Source organism: Columba livia, chromosome W (assembly GCF_036013475.1).
Source record: "Columba livia isolate bColLiv1 breed racing homer chromosome W, bColLiv1.pat.W.v2, whole genome shotgun sequence".
Classification (NCBI taxonomy): domain Eukaryota; kingdom Metazoa; phylum Chordata; class Aves; order Columbiformes; family Columbidae; genus Columba; species Columba livia.
Genome location: NC_088641.1, coordinates 23,501,510 through 23,521,904, shown reverse-complemented (window position 1 = coordinate 23,521,904; position 20,395 = coordinate 23,501,510). Strand labels below are relative to the sequence as shown.

The 20,395-nt window shown below is 41.9% G+C and overlaps 1 protein-coding gene across 2 annotated transcripts in view; it reads right to left on the bottom strand.

The window, feature by feature from the left end:
• LOC135577197 (DDB1- and CUL4-associated factor 12-like) overlaps positions 1-20,395 on the bottom strand; it is a 103,470-nt gene that overhangs the window by 58,364 nt on the left and 24,711 nt on the right. Inside the window, exons 4-9 of one of the 2 annotated variants that reach the window (XM_065045097.1) lie at positions 19,778-19,838; positions 17,848-18,041; positions 16,692-16,757; positions 14,841-15,003; positions 11,126-11,310; positions 9,149-10,360 (exon numbers count right to left, since the gene is read on the bottom strand). In XM_065045097.1, coding sequence (XP_064901169.1) covers positions 10,202-10,360; positions 11,126-11,310; positions 14,841-15,003; positions 16,692-16,757; positions 17,848-18,041; positions 19,778-19,838 — 828 coding nt within the window. In that variant the 3' untranslated portion in view covers positions 9,149-10,201. Of the gene's footprint in view, positions 1-9,148; positions 10,361-11,125; positions 11,311-14,840; positions 15,004-16,691; positions 16,758-17,847; positions 18,042-19,777; positions 19,839-20,395 lie in introns of those variants that run through there. The other variant, XR_010468766.1, reaches the window with a different exon arrangement.

The window sequence follows — 20,395 nt, the reverse complement described above, 5'->3', positions numbered from 1 at the left end:
GTTACAAGTTGATGATGGATGACATTGGTTAAATAAATAGTTTAGTGGTTGGGGGCTTTCAGGGTGGTTGTTATCAGTAGTGAAAACGGGACTGATCGTTCTGATGATTGTTGTAGTTGTGTTACTAATGTTGCCATGCATGATTTCTCTGCTGCAAAGGGCCCTGCAGCGGACAATGAAGGCAACTTTTTTAGCACAAATACAAAAAGGGTGAATTGTGGGAAACTGCAGCGGGTCTGTGGAATCCTTGACAGAAAGTGTGGGAATAGAGATCAGCCTTGACGATATTAAGATTTACCCTTGAGAAGGATGGGAGTAAAGGAGTATCTGGAGATATTAAGTTGTACCCGTGAGAGAGAAGGGATGTACCCATGAGAGAGAAGAGAGTAGAAGAATAACATGGATGATAGCAAAATTAGCCAGAGATGTCAGTGCTGTAACTTGTAACCAATAGTGAAAAGACACATGAACTGGTAGAATTGTATAAAAATGCACTTGTAGCAATAAATCTACTACTTTCATCCTGGAAGAACTTGGTCTGTGTCGTTTGTCCATCTCAACTGCAACACAAGTTCTCTTCAAACACCTCTCGACTGGATGATATTTAATATCTTTACCAATGACCTGGACGAGGGGATTGAGTGCAACCTCAGTAAGTCTGCAGACAACACCAAGTTGGGTGGGAATGTTGATCTGTTGGAGGGTAGGAAGGCTCTACAGAGGGATCTGGACTAGCTGGATCAATGGGCTGAGGCCAATTGCATGAGGTTCAACAGCATGGAGGGTATTGGTCTCTTCTCCCAAGTAGCAAGTGATAGGACGAGAAGAAGTGGCCTCAAGTTGCGCCAAGGGAGGTTCACATTGGATATTAGCAAAGATTTCTTCATGGAAAGGGTTGTGAAGCAGTGGAACAGGCTGCCCAGGGAAGTGGTTGAGTCACCATCCCTGGAGGTGTTTAAAAGCCGTATAAATGAGGTTCTTAGGGACATGGTTTAGTGCCAGAGTTAGTTTATGGTTGGACTCTATTATCTTGAGGGTCTCTTTCAACCAAAATGATTCTATGAAATGCAAGATGGGGACTGGTGGAGTAAAGTCCCTCCCACTGTAAGAGAAGATCAGGTTCGTGACCACATAAGGAACCTGAACATACATAAGTCCATGGGAACTGATGAGATGCATCCCAGAGTCCTGAAGGAACTGGCTGATGTAGTTGCCAAGCCACTCTCCATGATATTTGAGAAGTCATGAGAGTCAGGTGAAGTCCCTGGTGACTGGAAAAAGTGAAACATCACATCCATTTTTAAAAAGAGTAGAAAGGGGAACTAATGACCTGTCAGCCTCACCTCTGTGCCTGGGAAGATCATGGAACAGATCCTTCTAGAAGTTATGCTAAGGCCCATGGAGGACAGGGAGGTGATTTGAGACAGCTGGCACAGCTTCACCAAGGGCAAGTCCTGCCTGACCAACCTAGTGGTCTTCTATGATGGAGTAATTACATCAGTGGACAAAGGAAGTGCTACGGATGTCGTCTATCTGGATTTCTGTAAAGCCCTCGATACGTCCCCTACATCCTTCACTGTAAAGTGGAGAGATATAGATTTGATGGGTGGACTGTTCAGTGGATGAGGAACTGCCTGGATGGTCACACCCAAAGAGTAGTGGTCAATGGCTCAATGTTTGGATGGACATGGGTGACAAGTGGTGTCTCTCAGGGGTCTGTTACTGGAACCAGTACTATTTAACATCTTCATCAGTGACACAGACAGTGGGACTGAGTGCACCCTCTCAGATACCTTGGAAAAGTGGTTTATGGAAAATAAAGGTATCAGACCACCACAAATAGATCTCAGAGCTCCCACCTGACTGCTGAAAGATACTGTTGCTTTTCCAAGATGCAGTAACTGACAGCCCATCTGTTCTTAGTTTCTTGCAAACAAAACAGGTGACCTCCACCAAGGGCCTAGGCAAACCTACTTTATTTCACATCTGCACCACGTGAGGGACATTAATTCACAAGGTCAGTAAATGCCCCTCATCTGAGGGGCAAAAATTAAGATACCAAAATCATCACTCCACAAAGTTGGATCATAACTTTAATCTGTTAACCCTGCAGCTGCAAGCTATATACAAAGCATGTGCTCAGGTGAAGGAAGAGGATGAAATTCTGGAGAAGAATAACTGATACAGAAGTATCTTAATCCTTATGATACAAAAAGCTGCCAAAGACTTGAAATGGAGGCAGCAAATATATCCCCATAATGAAGTTCAGGTGTACTCCTCATTAAGAGTCACAAGAGTCACCACAATGTTAATGTAACCTCTGTGGACAGACTAAGTCCAGTAAGATCACTGGGTACTCTTGCAGTGAATCTTAAAAATGGATCTATGTGGAAAATGAACAACTGAGACTAGAAACAAACATTTATTAACTGTGCTCTGGTATTTACTCACCTTGGACTAACACTAGCAGCAGTAATGAAAGAACCAAACAAATGGACTCACTTCTTTACAGCAATCCCAGAAAGCACCCAAGGAAAGCACTAGCAATTTTCCCTGTCTGACTTGACTGTTCAAGGGAGAAAACTAGAGGAATTACCAGGAATAAGGTATTTTGTGAAGAGGGTGAGCACCGCCCTCATTGCTGTGCTCAAGCCAACATTGCAAAGAAGCTTCTGCTTCCTTAGGAATGTCCATCATATAACACCCAATTGTACAAGCTGGGTATTACTGAACTCATAATTAAGTCACTAGTTTGATTACATGTGATTATCAATACTGAAAATGTAATACCCAAAGATACCCAAATTAACATGGTAGTCCACTGAAAAGAGTTGAGCAGTAAAATTAACTGGTTCCTACACTCACCGGCAGCACAAAAGATCCCATGTGACCGAAAAGTCAGTAGTAGGAAGAAAAGTCTGAAGGTCTGTAACGATTAAAATTCTTTTCTCTCCTTCATGTGCCTAATGTGAGATAAACCCCCCAGGAATAGACTGTTACTGTGTAATCCTCCCATTAGTGAAACGTACTATGGCAACTGCCTAGTTCTACAGTCTGAGCCAGCCTCAAAGGTCTACTCAGTTTAAAACAGAGCAAACTGAAGGTCTTGTAGCATGGCTTGACAAAATGCCAGCAAGCCCATTTCTGCTTGACAGAGGTCACCTCTGCAAGTACAATATTGCTACAGTAAAGACTGGGATGATTTGGGATGGAGGAAGCAACCCCAAACAGAGGGCAGGAAAGAGCAAAGGAGGGAAATAATTGAGAAACATTGGAAAAGATAAGATGGCCTGAAAACACAAATGCCACTGGGTCTCAGCAGAGTGCAGTGAGCCATTCAAGAAGCTACTGAAGCACAGTCACCAGACTGAATTCCATACATCACAGGGGTGTATCTGCCATTTAAACAATGGGGTGTACCCAACTCATCTCCATGTGGAGCTAAGAGATTCCCTGCTGTACAGCCATTGCCACGCTTTGATGGGAAACCTGCTTTTCTCACCATGATCCTGGAATTCTGATATCTAAACCAGTAGGGCTACAAAACCAAATCAAGTAAAAAAAGCTAGCTTTTTCTCCTGTTTCTCCTATCACTTTGGACAACTTTGGACAGTTGACATATCATCACCTTTCTCTGCCTCAGTTTCTAACACTGACTGGACCAAAAGTGACATATGACTAACCATAAAATATTCTGAAACTTAACATCTGTATCGCTAACAAGGAGAAGTGTAAGGTCTTGCACCTGGGAAAACATAATCTTGAAGTGCAGCACAGGCTGGGATCTACCTGGCTGGGGAGTAGCTCTGTGGAAAGGGACCTGGGGGTCCTGGTGGACAACAAGCTCAACATGAGTGAACAGTGTGCTGCTGCGGCACAGAAGGCCAACAGGATGCTGGGTTGCATTAGCAAGGGCGTCACCAGCAGAGACAAAGAAGTCATTATCCTACTCTATTCAGCACTTGTCAGGTCACACCTGGAATACGGTGTTCACTTTTGGTTCCTGCTATACAAAAAAGAAGTGGACAGGCTGGAGAGGGTCCAGAGAAGGGCTGCAAAAATGATCAAAGGCCTGGGAAGCTGCTGTATGAAGAAAGGCTGAGACAGTTTGGTTTGTTCAGCCTTGGGAAAAGAAAGCTTAGGGGAGACTTCATCACCATGTTCCAGTATTTAAAGGTTGTCTAAAAAGAAGATAGAGACTTCATTTTTACTAGGAGTTACACAGAACAGATGAGATGTAATGGGGACAAGTTAGTCCTGGGGAGATTCTGATTGGACACAAGAAGGAAATTTTTCATGCTGAGAACAATCAGCCACTGGAATACTCTCCCCAAGGAAGTGGTAGATTCCCCAACATTGGACACTTTCAAGATTCAGCTGGACAGGGTGCTGGACCATCTTGTCTGGACTGTGCTTTTCAGAGAATCAAAGAATGATAGGGATTGGAAGGGACCTCAAAAGATCATCTAGTCCAATCCCCCTGCCGGAGCAGGAACACCTAGATGAGGCTACACAGGAATGTCTCCAGGCAGGTTTTGAATGTCTGCAGAGAAGGAGAATCCACAAACCCCCTGGGCATCCTGTTCCAGTGTTCTGTCACCCTCACTGAGAAGAACTTTCTTATCAAATTTAAGTGGAACCTCTTGTGTTCCAGTCTGCACCCATTACCCCTTGTCCTATCATTTGCTGTCACCGAGAAGAGCCTGGCTCCATCCTCATGACACTCACCCTTTACATAGGTATAAACATGAATGAGGTCATCCCTCAGTCTCCTCCAAGCTAAAGAGACCCAGCTCCCTCAGCCTTTCCTCATAAGGGAGATGCTCCACTCCCTTAATCATCTTCCTGGCTCTGTGCAGGACTCTCTCCCGCAGTTCCCTGTCCTTCTTGAACTGAGGGGGCCAGAACTGGACACAATATTCCAGGTGTGGTGTCACCAGGGCGGAGTAGAGGGGAAGGAGAACCTCTCTGGACCTACTAACCACCCCCCTTCTAATAGACCCCAGGATGCCACTGGCCTTCCTGGCCACAAGGGCATAGTGCTTGCTCATGGTCATCCTGTTGTCCACCAGGACCCCCAGGTCCCTTTCCTTTAAGCTGCTCTGTAATAGGCCATTCCCCAACTTATACTGGGACTGGGGGTTGTTCCTACTCAGATGCAGGACTCTACACTTTCCCTTGTTATATTTCACTAAATTTCTCCCCCCCCAACTCTCCAGCCTGTCCAGGTCTCGCTGGATGGCAGCACAGCCTTCTGGCGTGTCAGCCACTCCTCCCAGCTCGGTGTCATCAGCAAACTTGCTGACAGTGCACTCTATTCCCTCGTCCAAGTCATTGATGAATATACTGAATAATACTGGCCCCAGTACTGACCCTTGAGGCACTCCACTAGATATAGGCCTCCAACTAGACTGCCCCATTGACCATGACTCTCTGGCTTCTTTCCTTCAGCCAGTTCACAGTCCACCTCACTAACCGATCGTCTAAACCACACTTCCTCAGTTTAGCTGTGAGGATCCTCCTGGGTCCTCCTTCTTGCCCTTTATGAAGAATGGAGTGACATTTGCTTTCCTCCAGTCCTCAGGCACCTCTCCCATTTCCCAAGACTTGGCAAAGATGATGGAGAGTGGTCCAGCAATGACCTCAGCCAGCTCCCTCAGCACCCGCGTGTGCATCCCATCTGGACCCATGGATTTATGGATGCCCAAATTGCTTAACTGTTCACTAACCCAGTCCTCATCAACCAAGGCAAACTCCTCCATTGTCCTGACTTCCTCTGGGGCCTCAGGGGTATGGGGCTCCCCAGGAGAGCTGCCGGCAGAGTAGACAAAGAAGTCATTCAGTAACTCTGCCTTCTCTGTATCTTCTGTCACCAGGGCACCCACCTCGTTCATCAGTGGACCTACATTGCCTCTAGTGTTAGTTTCACCTGCCAGTTATTTGAAATAGCTCTTTCTGTTATCCTTGACCCCTCTCACCAGGTTTAATTCTAAGGAGACCTTAGCTTTCCTAGTTGCCTCTCTACATCCTCTGACAACAGCCTTATATTCTCCCCAAGTGACCAGACCCTCCTTCCATGATATGTAAACTCTCCTCTTCCACTTGAGCTTACCCAGCAGTTCCCTGTTTAACCACACAGGTGTCCTATCTCCATTCCTTGACTTCCTACCTGTTGGGATGCTCTTATCTGGGTAGAAGCAGTTCCTGAATGCTAGCCAACTATCTTGGGGCCCTTTACCTTCAAGCAGCCTTGCTCATGGGATTTCCCCTAGTAATTGTTTGAAAAGGCCAAAGTTTGCCCTGCTGAAGTCCAGGGTTGCAATTCTGCTTGCTATTCTGTTCCTGCCACATGAGATCCTGAACTCCACCATTTCATGGCTGCTGCAGCCAAGGCAGCCCTCAACCTTTACTGCTTCAACCAAACCCTCCTTGTTAGTGAGGATGAGGTCCAGCAGTGCACTTCTCCTAGTCAGCTCCTCCACCATTTGCATCAGGAAGTTATCATGAATGCACTGGAGGAACCACCTGGACTGTGGCTGGCTGGCAGAGTAGTCCTTCCAGCAAACATCAGGGTAGTTAAAATCCCCCACAACAACCAGGGCCTGTGACTGTGAGGCTGCTCTCAGCTGCCTGTAGAAGGCCTCATCAACTTCCTCATCCTGATCTGGTGGCCTGTAATAGACACCCACAACAGTATCACCCCTGTCAGCCTGGCCCTTAATTCTCACCCACAGATTCTCAACTCGCTCCTCATCCGCTTCTGGACAGTACTCTGTACATTGTAGTTGCTCTCTCACGTAAAGAGCAACTCCACCACCACGCCTGGCTGGCCTGTCTTTCCTGAGAAGGACATAGCCATCCATGACCACATTCCAGTCATGTGAGCTGTCCCACCATGTCTCTGTAATTGCCACCAGATTATAAACTCCTGACTGAACACAGGTTTCTAACTCCTCCTGCTTATTCCCCATGCTGTGTGCATTGGTGTACAGGCATTTCAGGGAGCGAGCTGAGCACACTGATTTCACCCTGGGGGTATGGGAGGCCTCCCAGTCTTCATCAATACTAGAGTATTGCCCCACTGATGCAAGCCTAGCTACAACCCCATCCTCCTTCGAATCTAGTTTAAAGCTCTCCAAATGAGCCCTGCTAATTCCTGTCCCAGCATCCTTTTGCCCCTGTGAGATCAACCTTTCCCACTTATCAGTGTCCAGACTGGTGTCTTATAAAACCAGCTGTTATCAAAGAATCAAAGAAAGATTGGACCAGATGATCCTTGTGGTCCCTTCCAACCTGGTATTCTATGATTCTATTATTTAAAACCACTGAAACAGGCTAGAAATTAAGTTATCTCTGGCCCAATTCGTTTGTGTGCTTGCAGCACTGTCTAGTTAGTTTCCAGTTTTTTGGGGGGAGCTTTTCATACAGTAACAAGGTTGGCTCCTTCCCTATGACAAGTTACCATCTTTGCAAGAATGGACCCTGAAAGCAGAATTCACAGAAGTATGTGAGACTTGAGGAATTTTACATCATTGTTTATATTCTTCTGAGAATCATCCAAAGCTTCCTGTGTAGAAAAAAAGGGAAGAAAATAGTCAGCAGAGGAACACTTTCCAGGGGTGCTAAGGTGACCTCTTCAGTAACACCTAGAGACTCTGCTAACTCTGCAGAAAGATCAGCCTCTGTGTTTAGAGGCTAAAGCTCAGTCCATACGAATACCCTTTTTGCCCCCTCACCCAAATCTGGAATATGCTTCAATTAATAGATCAACATCAGGGCTAAGATTTCCAGACCAGGAGTTTTCCTTTGGTACTGGTGACACTAAATGCCTAACTAGTAACTGTTGTTTCAGCAGAATTGGAGGACACTCAGATTCAAGTGTCTAGTTTATTTAGAGGAGAAAAAGAAAAAGCACCTCAAACCAAGCCCAAGAAAAAAAAACCTAACCAAGCCCAAGTAAAAAAACTAACCAGAACATGTTCCCTGTGACAGAGAGGTCTTACACAGTAGCTGGAGGAGTAATCCTCGAAATACACAGCCTGCCATACTTCACCAAGATTTGTTTTTCTCTGTATACTTCCACTTTTCAAAACCCCTAAAATAACCAAAGCAGTATGTTGCCATCACAGAGCAACACAGGCACCATTACATCATCTTAAAAAAACAATGGACAACTCTAAATAAAATTTGAGAGCTCCTTTGCTACCCCATGGTATATAATTTGCCCCTTTTCAGAGAAAAGCCTAAATAGCCACACAAATAGCACCATGAACTGATTCAGTTTTAGCAACCAACCCACAAGGGAAGCAGATTTATGAAACACCACAAGAAGATCTGTTTGCAAAGCACCCATGTCAGTGCTCAGTGTGAGAAAATTATACTTCCGGGACAGGTGTACATCTGGGAGAGCTCTTCTCTTGCCAGGATTTCCACCTGTATGGGAGAAAACTGCATTCCTTGCAGGATTCCCATCTCAGTCTCCACTACTAGCTGGACATTAAGCCTGAGTCTCACTGCTTGGCATTAGTGATGAAGATACTGAGTACAAAGATGAGAGGGACTGCAAGGACACATGCAGACTAGCTCTAGGCAGTCTGGCAGGAACTGTGTAAGGGACTAGAACTACTCTACAGTGGTGGCTGTGATCTCCAGCAGAGACAGTAGAACAGAGCATGTCCCAGCCTCGTCTTTCTTCTCAGCTTCAGCCAATTGCCCATTTGGCACTAAAGCAATGAGGTACAGGCACAGTGCTTCACAGGTGACAGGGGCAGGGGAAAGGCATTCATCCCAGCAGAGGGCAGAAGCATCAGTAACAAGCCCAGATTTTGGTGCCTGCCAGAAGGCTAGGAGGAACACCCTGGAGTCCTGCATTTTAGCTGAGTATTAGGCAAGATCATCACCCTGGAATGCACATGCTTCATGGCTGGACCTGAAGGGCATCGGACCTATTCTCCCCACCCAATCCTATGTGAAGTTTGAGGGATTTTGAATGCAGAAGGCAGAAGGGTATTTGGGGAAGGACTGAGCATCTCTTATAGCAAGCAGGATGACAGCAGATGCTAGCACAACATGAGCTAACAGCAAGTCATCTTGCTACATGGAAAGCTTCTAGCTTGCATTAGACAAGTCCAAGATGCACTCTTTAAGCTTGGAGAAAAAAAAAAAAAAGTTTATTTATTCCATTGGCTTATTAGAGAAGATGGCCAACCAGAACAGGTAAAATGGAAAAATTTCCATAACCTGGGACAAAAAAGGTCCTGGGTTTTAGGCAGTTTATGAAGAACCTATGAGCTACTGCAGCAGCAGCATACTAAGGAACTTTGGCTCATCTGGAAAATTGACAGATTTAGTTCATTTTGAATGACAAGAACACTCATGTCCCTAGCCCCCATTTCCTCTCAGCACCTCTGCAGGCCCTCAATGTAATACAGAACAGCCTATGCAAAGTCCAGTTGTGCAAGCTGATACCTGGGACAGGCAGAGAAGGAATAGAAGATCAATTTTTGCTCCTGGCACGGCTGAAAACTGCAATTCAAATACAGATGCACTTCTGAGAACTCCTGCACTTCTGCAATTTGGGCTTGATGGGCAATACTCCTGGGGAATCCATCCCTGGGCTCCAATGAGTACATCTTAAAATTACCATATTTCTCTATGTATAAACAGTGTCATTAGACTTGTACTTTTAAAAAATAAGATCAACCCAGGCCAGGGCCAGGCTCTGCAGATAAAGTAGTAGCTTTTCTCTTACAAATATTTTAAATATTTTTTTTAATTACAATTAGTCCTCAATCCAGGTAATGTAACTGAGACAAAGCATCTGCAGACACACAGCCCTTAGACTTTCACAGAAAGCCCAGGAGCAACTACTCTATAAGAAAGGAATCCCACCTCACAGCAAAGTAGGGGAGGGAGGCACATGGCCAAGATAGCCTAAATATGGGGGAAGAGTCATTTGAAGTAAATACAATTTAAAAAAAAAGGTATTTCAAAACCCCTTCATATAAAGGCTCAAGGAGGTTAAAGCAAAAAACTGGTTCAAAAAGATGTACAAGACTGTTGGAGACCAACAGAAAACTCAGCCAAAAAATAACTTACATTTAAATCAGAAATCAATGTCATCACACACAGTTTTGTTGTTAAAAAAATTGAAAGAAAAGTTGAAATCTTTGTAAAGATCAGCATTTATAAAGAGTTATCATTAGCTCCAGAGACCAGCATAATTCCCATGAAGTCCTGATGGAAGGGGGCCTCCTGCCACAAAGAGTTTAGTTCCAGATGAGTCGTAACAGTGGGTGTAAACAGCATTCGGGAAGAAAATTATGTCAGAAAAGTAATTCCTCCAGGTTTCATCATGATTCTGTTAAAGGAAAGTTTAGATAGTTATTGTTGCCAAACCCAAAACCTTCATAAAAGCAGAAGGTAGCTTCCAGAGCCTAAAAAAGTTGTTTGTTTTTTTTTTTTTTTCTTTTAATACTCCCTGAAGCTTCAGACAGATCAACCTGAAGATACCAGGGTTGTCCTGAAGCTTTTTCTGAAGACATTTGGGCCAAACAATGGAGGGGGGAAGGTGAAGGGTAGGTAAGATATCAAGTTTTGTTAGTTTTTAAAGTTACACACAATGATACAAAAGATGCTAGAGAGAAGTTAGACAAAGCCTTAACTGCTTAATGATAACATACAGAAAATTGAGCTCAAGCATCTGCCATGGCATTACCTCAGGAAGCCAATTTCTAAAATTGCACACAAATTAAATCTCTCTTACCAAGTACCACATTTTTATAGGAAGACAATGTATTTTGTGTTTGAGGTTCTGAAAACTAGAAGTTAGATTACATTCAAAAACATAAAGATATAAAGTCTAGTTCATTTATGAATCAGTGCATAACAGTAGTCAGTATGCCTTATACTCAAGCAACCAACCATTCAATACCCTTTAATAAAGCTTTTATAGAAAGCAATTCTGCAGCACTTCTTGCTTTTTCATGATTACAGTTATCAGTTACATAATCACTGTTTTACTGGGATGCATTTCATACAATAGTTCCCATTACTACAAAAAGAACGGGTTCAAGCCCTATGGCACTCCTGTGTAAAAGGTCTCCTACAGCTACAAGCTACTCACCAGCCAGCCTTTCCCAGTATTCAACTTCAATATTTCACTTCCTCCTAATTTTTGCTTCTGTCCATAGCAGCCATGTGGGGGCTTTTCATCCAGGAACCTCTGGGCTCTGATATCGTAAAACAATAAGGAACCTTGCCCCGTTCCCACTGTGATGATGTGCTCATAGAAGCTCACCGATCGAATACCTGTCAAACAGAGAAGGGACATAAAATGCAGTAAGGAAGATGAATGCTTTGGCTCTGCAGTGCTGCTGCTTGATGTCTAATATTTTCTTTAAGATTAACTACCTACTAGTATTCTCCACAACACAAGTTTCCCCACTGCTATGGAGCAATGCAGATAAATCCCATGGATACTACTGAAACAGTAGCTTCAATTACATATACTACTTTTCTTCTGAGGCCATCAGCTACACTGATGGTGCATAGTAAGAAGCTTCATTCTCAGCAGGCCTCAGTTCTGCCAGATAAACAAAGATCATAAGCCATTTAGGATCAGGAGCAGCTTTGTTCTGTCTGCCATGAGCCTCTACCTGAACACACCATGAGTGAGTACATGGCAGCAGACAGAGGAAAGAACATCACATTGGTTTCCTCCATGAGCTCACACTCTATCTAGCTACCTGCCAAGCTGCAATAAGTGACTATGTCAGAAAAATTACTGTCCCAGCTGCCACCAAATGCATTTTGCTGATCAACAGGCTAGCTGTAAGCAAGTATAGCCATAATAATCACTAGTCACTTTGCTGCTAAGATAGATCAGGCTCTTAAATAATTCTGAGGCTATCCCTGCTCAAATATTCTTACACAAACGCACCTTATTCTTTGTAGCTGGCACTTTTAGCACTTCACCTAGTGTGAAAACAGACTAAGAATCCTATAACCCAAGTACCACCATGTTACACCAGCACATGGGAAGCTACAAGAAGTTTCCAGTCCAAAAAAAACATTCTAGCACAATTCAGTTACACTGTTAGATTGGGTAAAAGGAGTACATTTTGTTTTCACAAAATCTAAATCTGAAGCCTCAGCTAAACAAGGATCCCTTGGAAATAGTATTGGGGAGATTATGCATGTAGGAATTTGCAATTTGTATAATGTCCTGTCATCTCATCTCTATTTATTGCGCACAAGGTTTGTTCTGTGTAAGCACTCTACCCCAAACAACTCTTCTACTCAGATTAAACCCCACCACATCTATGCTTTTCCTTCCTGCACAACATGACACCAGGTTATAAACTCTAAGGCTTTTTAAACCCTCTTCAAAGTACCACTGAATTACAGCCTAAACAAGCATTCAAACAGGAGGAGAAAAGAGTGAGTTATGCCAGCTACTGTCACCGTACCAAGTGAGGCTGAATGTCACAACACTCGTAACATCTTGGAATACACCCAGCAGGACACGTGACAGTAGACATCCAAGAGGTGTAGATGCAGCCAGGGAGTTTCCCCTTCCTCTTTGTACAGAGTCCTAACTAGAAACACATCCTCATCCTTCTGCTTCCACAACCTGATGTTACATCCACAGCCACCAGCATTTGTGACACACACTTAGAACAGGCAAGGTCACGTTGTCACGATCCAGATGTGAGGTGAAATCTTGGCTGCAGGCTTAATAGATGGGAAACCACTGTGCAAGTCTCACACATGTTAAAATAGATTTACCAGATTCACATAAAAATATCCACTTTAGTTCAGAGAACTACAAATGCATCTGAGCAAGTTGGAGACATCTCACACCCCCCACTCCCTCCCCCCCCCATTGCAAGGGCCTGGCTCTGGCAAATACATGCAGAAAGCTTTAAGCCCTCTGCAATCGGCAAGAGCAGTCACTTGAATAAGAGGAGAAAGGCACAAGAGAGGACCTCTTCTTATTTTTGCTCCAAAAGTGCTCAACAAATAACCTAGCAGAATACTTACTTAACAGAAACAGGTGATGGAGTATGAAAGCAGATGGCATATATTTTTCAATGCAATTTATTAATAAAAAGCTATAAAATGCAGAACAACTGTGGATCTTCCTCTAATAAAAAAAATTAACTGAAGGAATCCATGATGTACACACTACTAAGAGGATGTTTAGAACAGGTTTTCAAGAACAGTACTTCAAATTGGCTCCTAAGGGGCTGAAGTACCTCAGATTAATCATTCCTATCAAACTAAAAGCACAACCTGTGCCTAAAACTGATCACGGTAAGCTCTCCTCTCGCAGATCAAGAACTAGAGTCCAGGGCCTGCACTTCCCTGTACAGCTGCTAAGAAAAGCAACACAAGATGCACTAAAAAGCATTAGTTACCTTCTCGTGTAGAGTAGTCAGGGTTACACTAGGTAAAAAACAGCCCCAGTTCCAGTCTTATTAAGTTACAACCTTTCTCTGACCTGCTTTTGTATACAATGCTAATGATTTGAAGTTAACGTGGATTTAACACGTTCAGTAGGTGCATTTGGAAGCTGAAAGCACATTCAGGTAACACTTCAAAGCACTTAAAAGTCAACCCAGATTTTAGTCTGCAAATCACTAAACAGCCTCCTTTCTAGAGGTGCTGCACCACTCCAAGTCCCAATGAGATCAATAGAAAGTTGAAACACTCGGTATCTTGAATTAATATTACTTAAGTGCCTCCACCACCATGTCAAAAAAAAAAAATCCACCTACTATGCAGAACAGAAAACAGCATTGAACAAAGGCTTTCTCTAGACATGAACTAGCACCCCAGAGATACTACCTACACATAGATCATCCCCCCAGCATAGATTATCACATACTCAGTGCAGAAACTTTCAGCCACCAGTCACCACTGGGCACCACACTCCAGTGTCTTGGTATTTCTTCCCTATGATACTGAAGGGTGACCATGTCAGGACCTCCACAGAGCCCTCACTGAGTGGGTCAGGACAAAGGCTGTTGCTGGTGAAGCACCTTTTCTTATATTATAGAAACTTCTCCCATATCTGAAAGAAGCAGATCCTGACATTTATCTAGACAGCACTGTTCAAACTCCAGTAACCACATAAATAAAACTTTCCTAATCCTTACCTCCATGTGTTCTCTTTTGATAACTTGCCCAATAAAGAGATAGATACCTAGAGCCAAGCTAAATAAGGACTGCAATTGATTAGTCTGGTATTAATATGGCTTAAAATGTGCATCATAGCACAGTGCCTTCTCATGCTCAGGAAAAAAGGTTATGGGAAGAAGCTTATGGGACCATGTACCCTGCAAGCCCTCATACTTGGCCCTGGTGTAAGATTAAATTGGACATACTGCATCCACATCAGAAAAGGAAAACAGCACTCAAATCAGCATTTTTTTTTAAGACTGAGCTTGTGAGCTTTTGTATATTTAAAGTAAATAAATACACATTGAAAATTAAGAGTCTCGCTCATGGCTTTAAAATAACAAAGTAAGCATTCACTCACAGCACAGACTCACAGTATGATAGCACTAAGCAGACAACATGCTTTTTTCCATTCCCAGAGAAAAATGCAAGAACAGACAGTATTAATAGTGGTACGAAGACTGGATTTGCTTTGAGATGAAGTAAAACAGAATAAGACACAGTAAAAAATAAGTAGAAGGCACACTATATACTATTAATGATTTAGTCTATCACATGAAAAAGACTTCCTATTTATTAAAAGCTTATCTTACTGCAGCCTTAATAGCTACTTCTGCAGGCAAACCATTTGAAGCACCCTTTGACAAGTTTCTTACCACTGCCTCGTTCTTTGGAACAGACGGATTTTACATTGTGAGAAGGCTGCCTGGGATCCAGAAAGGAGACATGTGCCTGTGATCCTACTGCATACACTGACCACTCCTGACCATAAGCCAAACACACGTTCTCCCTGCAGTATGGTAACTTTGTGGAAAGTAACTGGAAACAGAGGAAAGACAAATCAACACATTATGAGAAAAGATCAAAACATTAATAGAATGATTCTGTAAGCTAAGTTTAAGGAAGTTACAGTGAAAATTATGTGGTTTAGGCCCAGCCAACAACTAGAACCACACGGTCGCTCGCTTACTCCTCCCCCCTCCCTCCCGCCGTGGGATGGGGAGGAGAATCAGGAAACGAAAGGTAAAACCCATGGATTGGGACAAAAAAAGTTTAACAGGACAGCAAAAGTGAAAAGATAAACAATAACAATAATAACAATGAAAGAATATACAAAGTGAAGGATACACAATGCAATCGCTCACCAACCTGGAAAACTGATGCCCAGCCCGCTCTCAAGCATCAATTGCAAACACTGGTTCTGTATACTCTATCCCGGAAGAGCAGAAACCCCAGTCCGCAGTTCTCACTTGAACACAATTGTGCTGAACAGCCAGTCCCAGAACAAGAGACCTGGACAGCAGCAATTCCTCAAGCAGCAAGTCCCTCTTCTGGCAAGCTCCTCCATTTTTATACCAAGCCTGACGTCATATGGTATTGAATATCCCTTTGGCTAGTTTGGGTCAGCTGTCCTGGCTGTCCCCCCTCCCAGCTTCCAGTGAAAATTAACTCTATCCCAGCTGAACCAGCACAGAAAAAAACCCAAAATGCAGCTAAAAAATAAGTTCATCACGACAACAGAACTTTAACACAAAAGCAACAACCTGACCCAGAGAAGAGAAACCTGAAGGAGATTGGATGCCTCATCTGAACCAAACTGAGATGATAAAGGCTGAAGCCAAGTATTATGCAAAGAAGAATGGACATTTTGGTAACTGTTTTACATCTATCTAAGCTGCTGTTATTTCTTTAACAGGAGTACACAGACATCAGCTCTCACCTGAAAAAACTTACCTTATACACTAGCATAGATATTACTGCATTTGATCTGCAATTACACTTAAATAAATGCAAATTACTTTATGAACACTGCTAATCAAGTATCCATCATATTCTAGTGGAGTGGAGCATCTCCCTTATGAGGAAAGGCTGAGGGAGCTGGGTCTCTTTAGCTTGGAGAAGAGGAGACTGAGGGGTGACCTCATTAATGTTTATCAAGATGTAAAGGGTGAATGTCACAAGGATGGAGCCAGGTTCTTCTTGGTGACAAGCAATGATAAGACAAGGGGCAATGGGTGCAAACTGGAACATCGGAGGTTCCACTTAAATATGAGAAGAAACTTCTTCACAGTGAGGGTGACAGAGCCTGGAACAGGCTGCCCAGGGGAGTTGTGGATTCTCCTTCTCTGGAGACATTCAAAAGCTGCCTGGACATGTTCCTGTGTAACCTGATCTAGGTGTTCATGCTCCAGCAGGGGGATTGGACTAGATGATCTTTCGAGGTCCCTTCCAATCCCTAACATTCTGTGATTCTATGAAACAGTTCACTTCAGCTCACCCAGAATTGGCAGAAAGTTAAGAGTACCTCCCACCCTCCAAAACAAAGGGAGTGGGAAGTTTCTCTCCCCAGGTTCTAGTTTTTAGGACATTTCATTTTACATAAAGCTTTTAAGTGTTTTACAAACACTGCTGCTCTTTCTTCAAGCATTTAAAGGAAATGAAGAATAGTGAACAGCCTTAACTGCTAGGCAATTTTTTAAATTTTACACCAACAAACAGAAAAGCACCTTTGATAGTGTGTGCTCTGCTTTCCAAAGATGAAAATACCCATCTAGGGACACAGCTCCCAGTTCCTATTAAAAAAAAAAAAAAAAAGGTAAGAGTTAGTTTCTGTATTATAGATGTCCTTACAAACTCTCTACAAGGCAGGCTGCATACTCCAGACTGAACTCATCCATAATCCTGTACATTCTTATCAAGATAAATTTTCATTTTATATTGATCTTGACAGAACACAAAGGTGCTAGGTAGAATAAGAATTAATGAAACAGTAAATAACAAAAAGAAACTTTCAAAAGTATATATCTTGTTATTCAATCAAATAATGAATTATTAGACACTATGAGCCGGGGTTGGCAATTCTCTACAGCAGCTCCTGTACCGATTCTGACCCTGAAGTAAACATTTATTTCCAGGCACTACTATACTGAAAAGGCTACATGTAGTCTTCATCACAGAGGAGTAATTAACAGCTATAGTGAAAAAATAAAGCCTGCAGGAACACCATGCTTCTGATGGCACACCCATCTTTGCTTCAGACCTTCTCTGTTGAGGGCTGAAAGAAAAGTAGTGGGAGGTGAATTGCTACTCCCACTTGCCCCAGTACAATTCATCTCTAGCAATAACAAGAGATCAGCATGGGGGAGGTTAAATTTACTGTTTGTCAAACACCAACAAAATAACACAAAAGTAAGCACTGATGTGTCAGTCACCTAGTTTGCTGAGCAATCCAGTAACAATTCAGCCATCAAAACAGCAACCAACTGAATGTTAGCTTGTCTTCACGAAAGGTGAAGAAAAGCAGCAAGAGCACTCAAGAGTGGAATTCAAGCTGCAGTAGGTGTTTTGGTGCTTTATCTGCTTCTCATAAACATCCCTCATCTGCCCCCCTTAGAGTGCAAGTCTAAAATCAAACCCATGGGAAAACTGTTCCTTCTGAAAATATATGATTTTTTAATTTTTCTACTGGACTTCTCCAAGCACTTGGGGAAGAAGCAGACACAGCAGATAAATATGACCATCTCATATGTGAAAGATGCAAAAGGATCAGGGAAAAAATATTAGGTTGCTTCTTCTGTATATTTGATTTAGATTACTTTTTTCTTTTTCTAATACATATGGACAGTTTTAGGACTTGTCAGCTGTCTTGCTTATCTTACTAACCTTGTTCTTATTGTCGAAAGCCAATGCTCGGACTTTGCAGTTGTCAGGATTGGTGTTCTCCTTGGGGATATCCTTCAGAGCCCTGTGTGTTATGTGGGCATAGACAGGAACTTGAGAGAGATTATGCCTGACATTGCTTTTGGACAACACATCCTCTGTGACTTCCCAGAGACCCATTGAACCATCCCGGGAACCTGAATAAATAGTCCATAACAGCATTTCACATATACATAATTCCCCTTTTTAAAAAAGAAAGTGCAATAAACAATAGGGTCTAAAAGAAAGAAAGGATACTATTACTATTAATTTACTTTAACTGAACACACTATTGGTGCCTATATATTAATTATTAACAAAATCATTATTTTACTGAGCTATAAAGTTAATGACATGAACTCATTGTCAACTGGTTTGTCTACATAGTTTCCAAGTACCTCATCTGTTTTCAAACTTATTAGGATGCATCAAAAACCACAACCTTGTATAACAATCACCATTAGAGATTCACATGTAGAATAAACTCAGAGGTGACTGAATAGCCTATGAGATCAGCCTGGCTTACCAAGACTGAGATTGACAGAGTCTGTTAAGCCAATACAAAAACCTCCAAGGAAACTCCGTTGGGTTTACATCAATTTTGGATCATTTGGTTTCTGCCAGTATGCTTATGGATATGTACACACACATTTGTCAACTGAACAGAAACAGCTATTTCAAACCACAATTTGTAGGAATTTGTATCAAACCTATTTTTTAAATTATTTTTTTAAATGCACAGGAACTGAGGCTGAACAAGCAAGGACTCGTTTTATCTTTGTACTGAATTTGAAGATATGAATCCAAAATATGAATCAATAAGCATAACAATGCTGGATAAAGAAAGCTGAATGTCTTTGGTTCAAAGATCAACACAGGATTAATCCAAGCTCCTATTACCCATCCCTTCTGGTGTTTGGGCAACTCACTTCCATCTAAGGCAGCTCTGACAAATTTGACATGTAGCTCAATTTCTTCCCTACACAATGTGTTGTGGGTGGTGTTTTGTTTTTTTTTTTTGTTTGTTTGATTGGTTTTGTTTTGGTTTTAATGCAGATATTTGGGTTGGAGAGTTGCAAGGATCAATTTTTATATTAAACTCCAAATCAAACTCCAGAATTAGCTTTTGTTTATTTGTTTGTTTTTCTTTTTTTTTTTTTTTAAAAAAAACCAATTCAAGTATTTGATTTTTATATGAGACTCTTAAGATTTTCTGTCACCTGCAGTTTGACACCTCCCTGTATAGAATACTATACCCTGTCAGCACAAAAAGACAGTGAACAACTACATTAATGCAACAGCATATTAGTATTGCTGCCTTTACTTAAGTAATACTTGATGAAGTTACACTGATTACTCAACTATTTACTAAGAAGTCAGTAACTGACCTTTTCTATTACAGTCTTCTGTATTAACTGCCATAGTATGTGTACATATATATACACACACACACACACGTGACTTTACTGATAGCTTGATAAAACAAACTGAGTTTTCATTAATGAGTCTTTCATAGGATTTCAGGAAACCAATACTGCTCTGCTGTATTCCAAAGTTATTAACTGATAATCAACACCCCTCTTGATATTCTTCTTGTGTAGAATCCTTCCCTTTAATGCACTGTGTTTAGATAATACCCTCTCATGACAACACCCACTGTAGAGACAGTAACATTCCCTCTAATACCAGAAAAAAAAAAATCAAATCTAGACCAGGGCCCTACAAATAGTACTGTGCTTTGCTTTGTTTTAAGACCAAGAATAGTTTAAATAGGCAAAGTAGTTCGAAGTGGTTTCAAATGCCTTGAAAAAAAAAAGGTGCTTCCCTAAGACCTATCAAGTGCTGTACATCAGTATAAAATTGTAGGAAAAAAAAAAAAAAAAAAAGACTTTACCAGAAACAGCCATAGTATCACTGATCCATGCAATTGAAAATATCCAGTCCTTATGTCCATCCTAAAAGAAAAAGAGACAGATTTTCTGTGCCATTATATTCTAGAGTGGTCTCAAAGCAGACAAGTATTCTTCACTTTGATTTTTTTTAATTAGTACAAACTCAGAAGGACAGACCTATGTTAAAAACATTCAGATAAGATTCCAATATCAAGCTGGAGCAATTAAAGTACCTAATAGTAATTTTAACTTTTTTTTTTTTTTTTTTTTTTTTTTAATTTTGAAGTGTATAATTAATAGAGAGCAATTAGAGATTGAAAACCAGGTCTCTGACCAAGGACAAATTGATCTCATTTCTAAGGACTTAGATTTTTCCATTCTGAAAGCACCATTCTTTACTTCTGTAAAGTAGCTACATACTTTTATTTCCTCAAATGCACATCCCTACTATAAAAAGTAAACAAAACATTATGTTTACAATTTATGACCTGCAGATTAATTTTTCAAGACTATTAATTCAAGAATCTTTTCTTTAGCAGGTGAGAAACCTGTGGAGAAAAAAGACCTTAAGGCTCTATTTCTGTATGAAAAGCTGCAGAGTCACAGCAGCACACAAATGA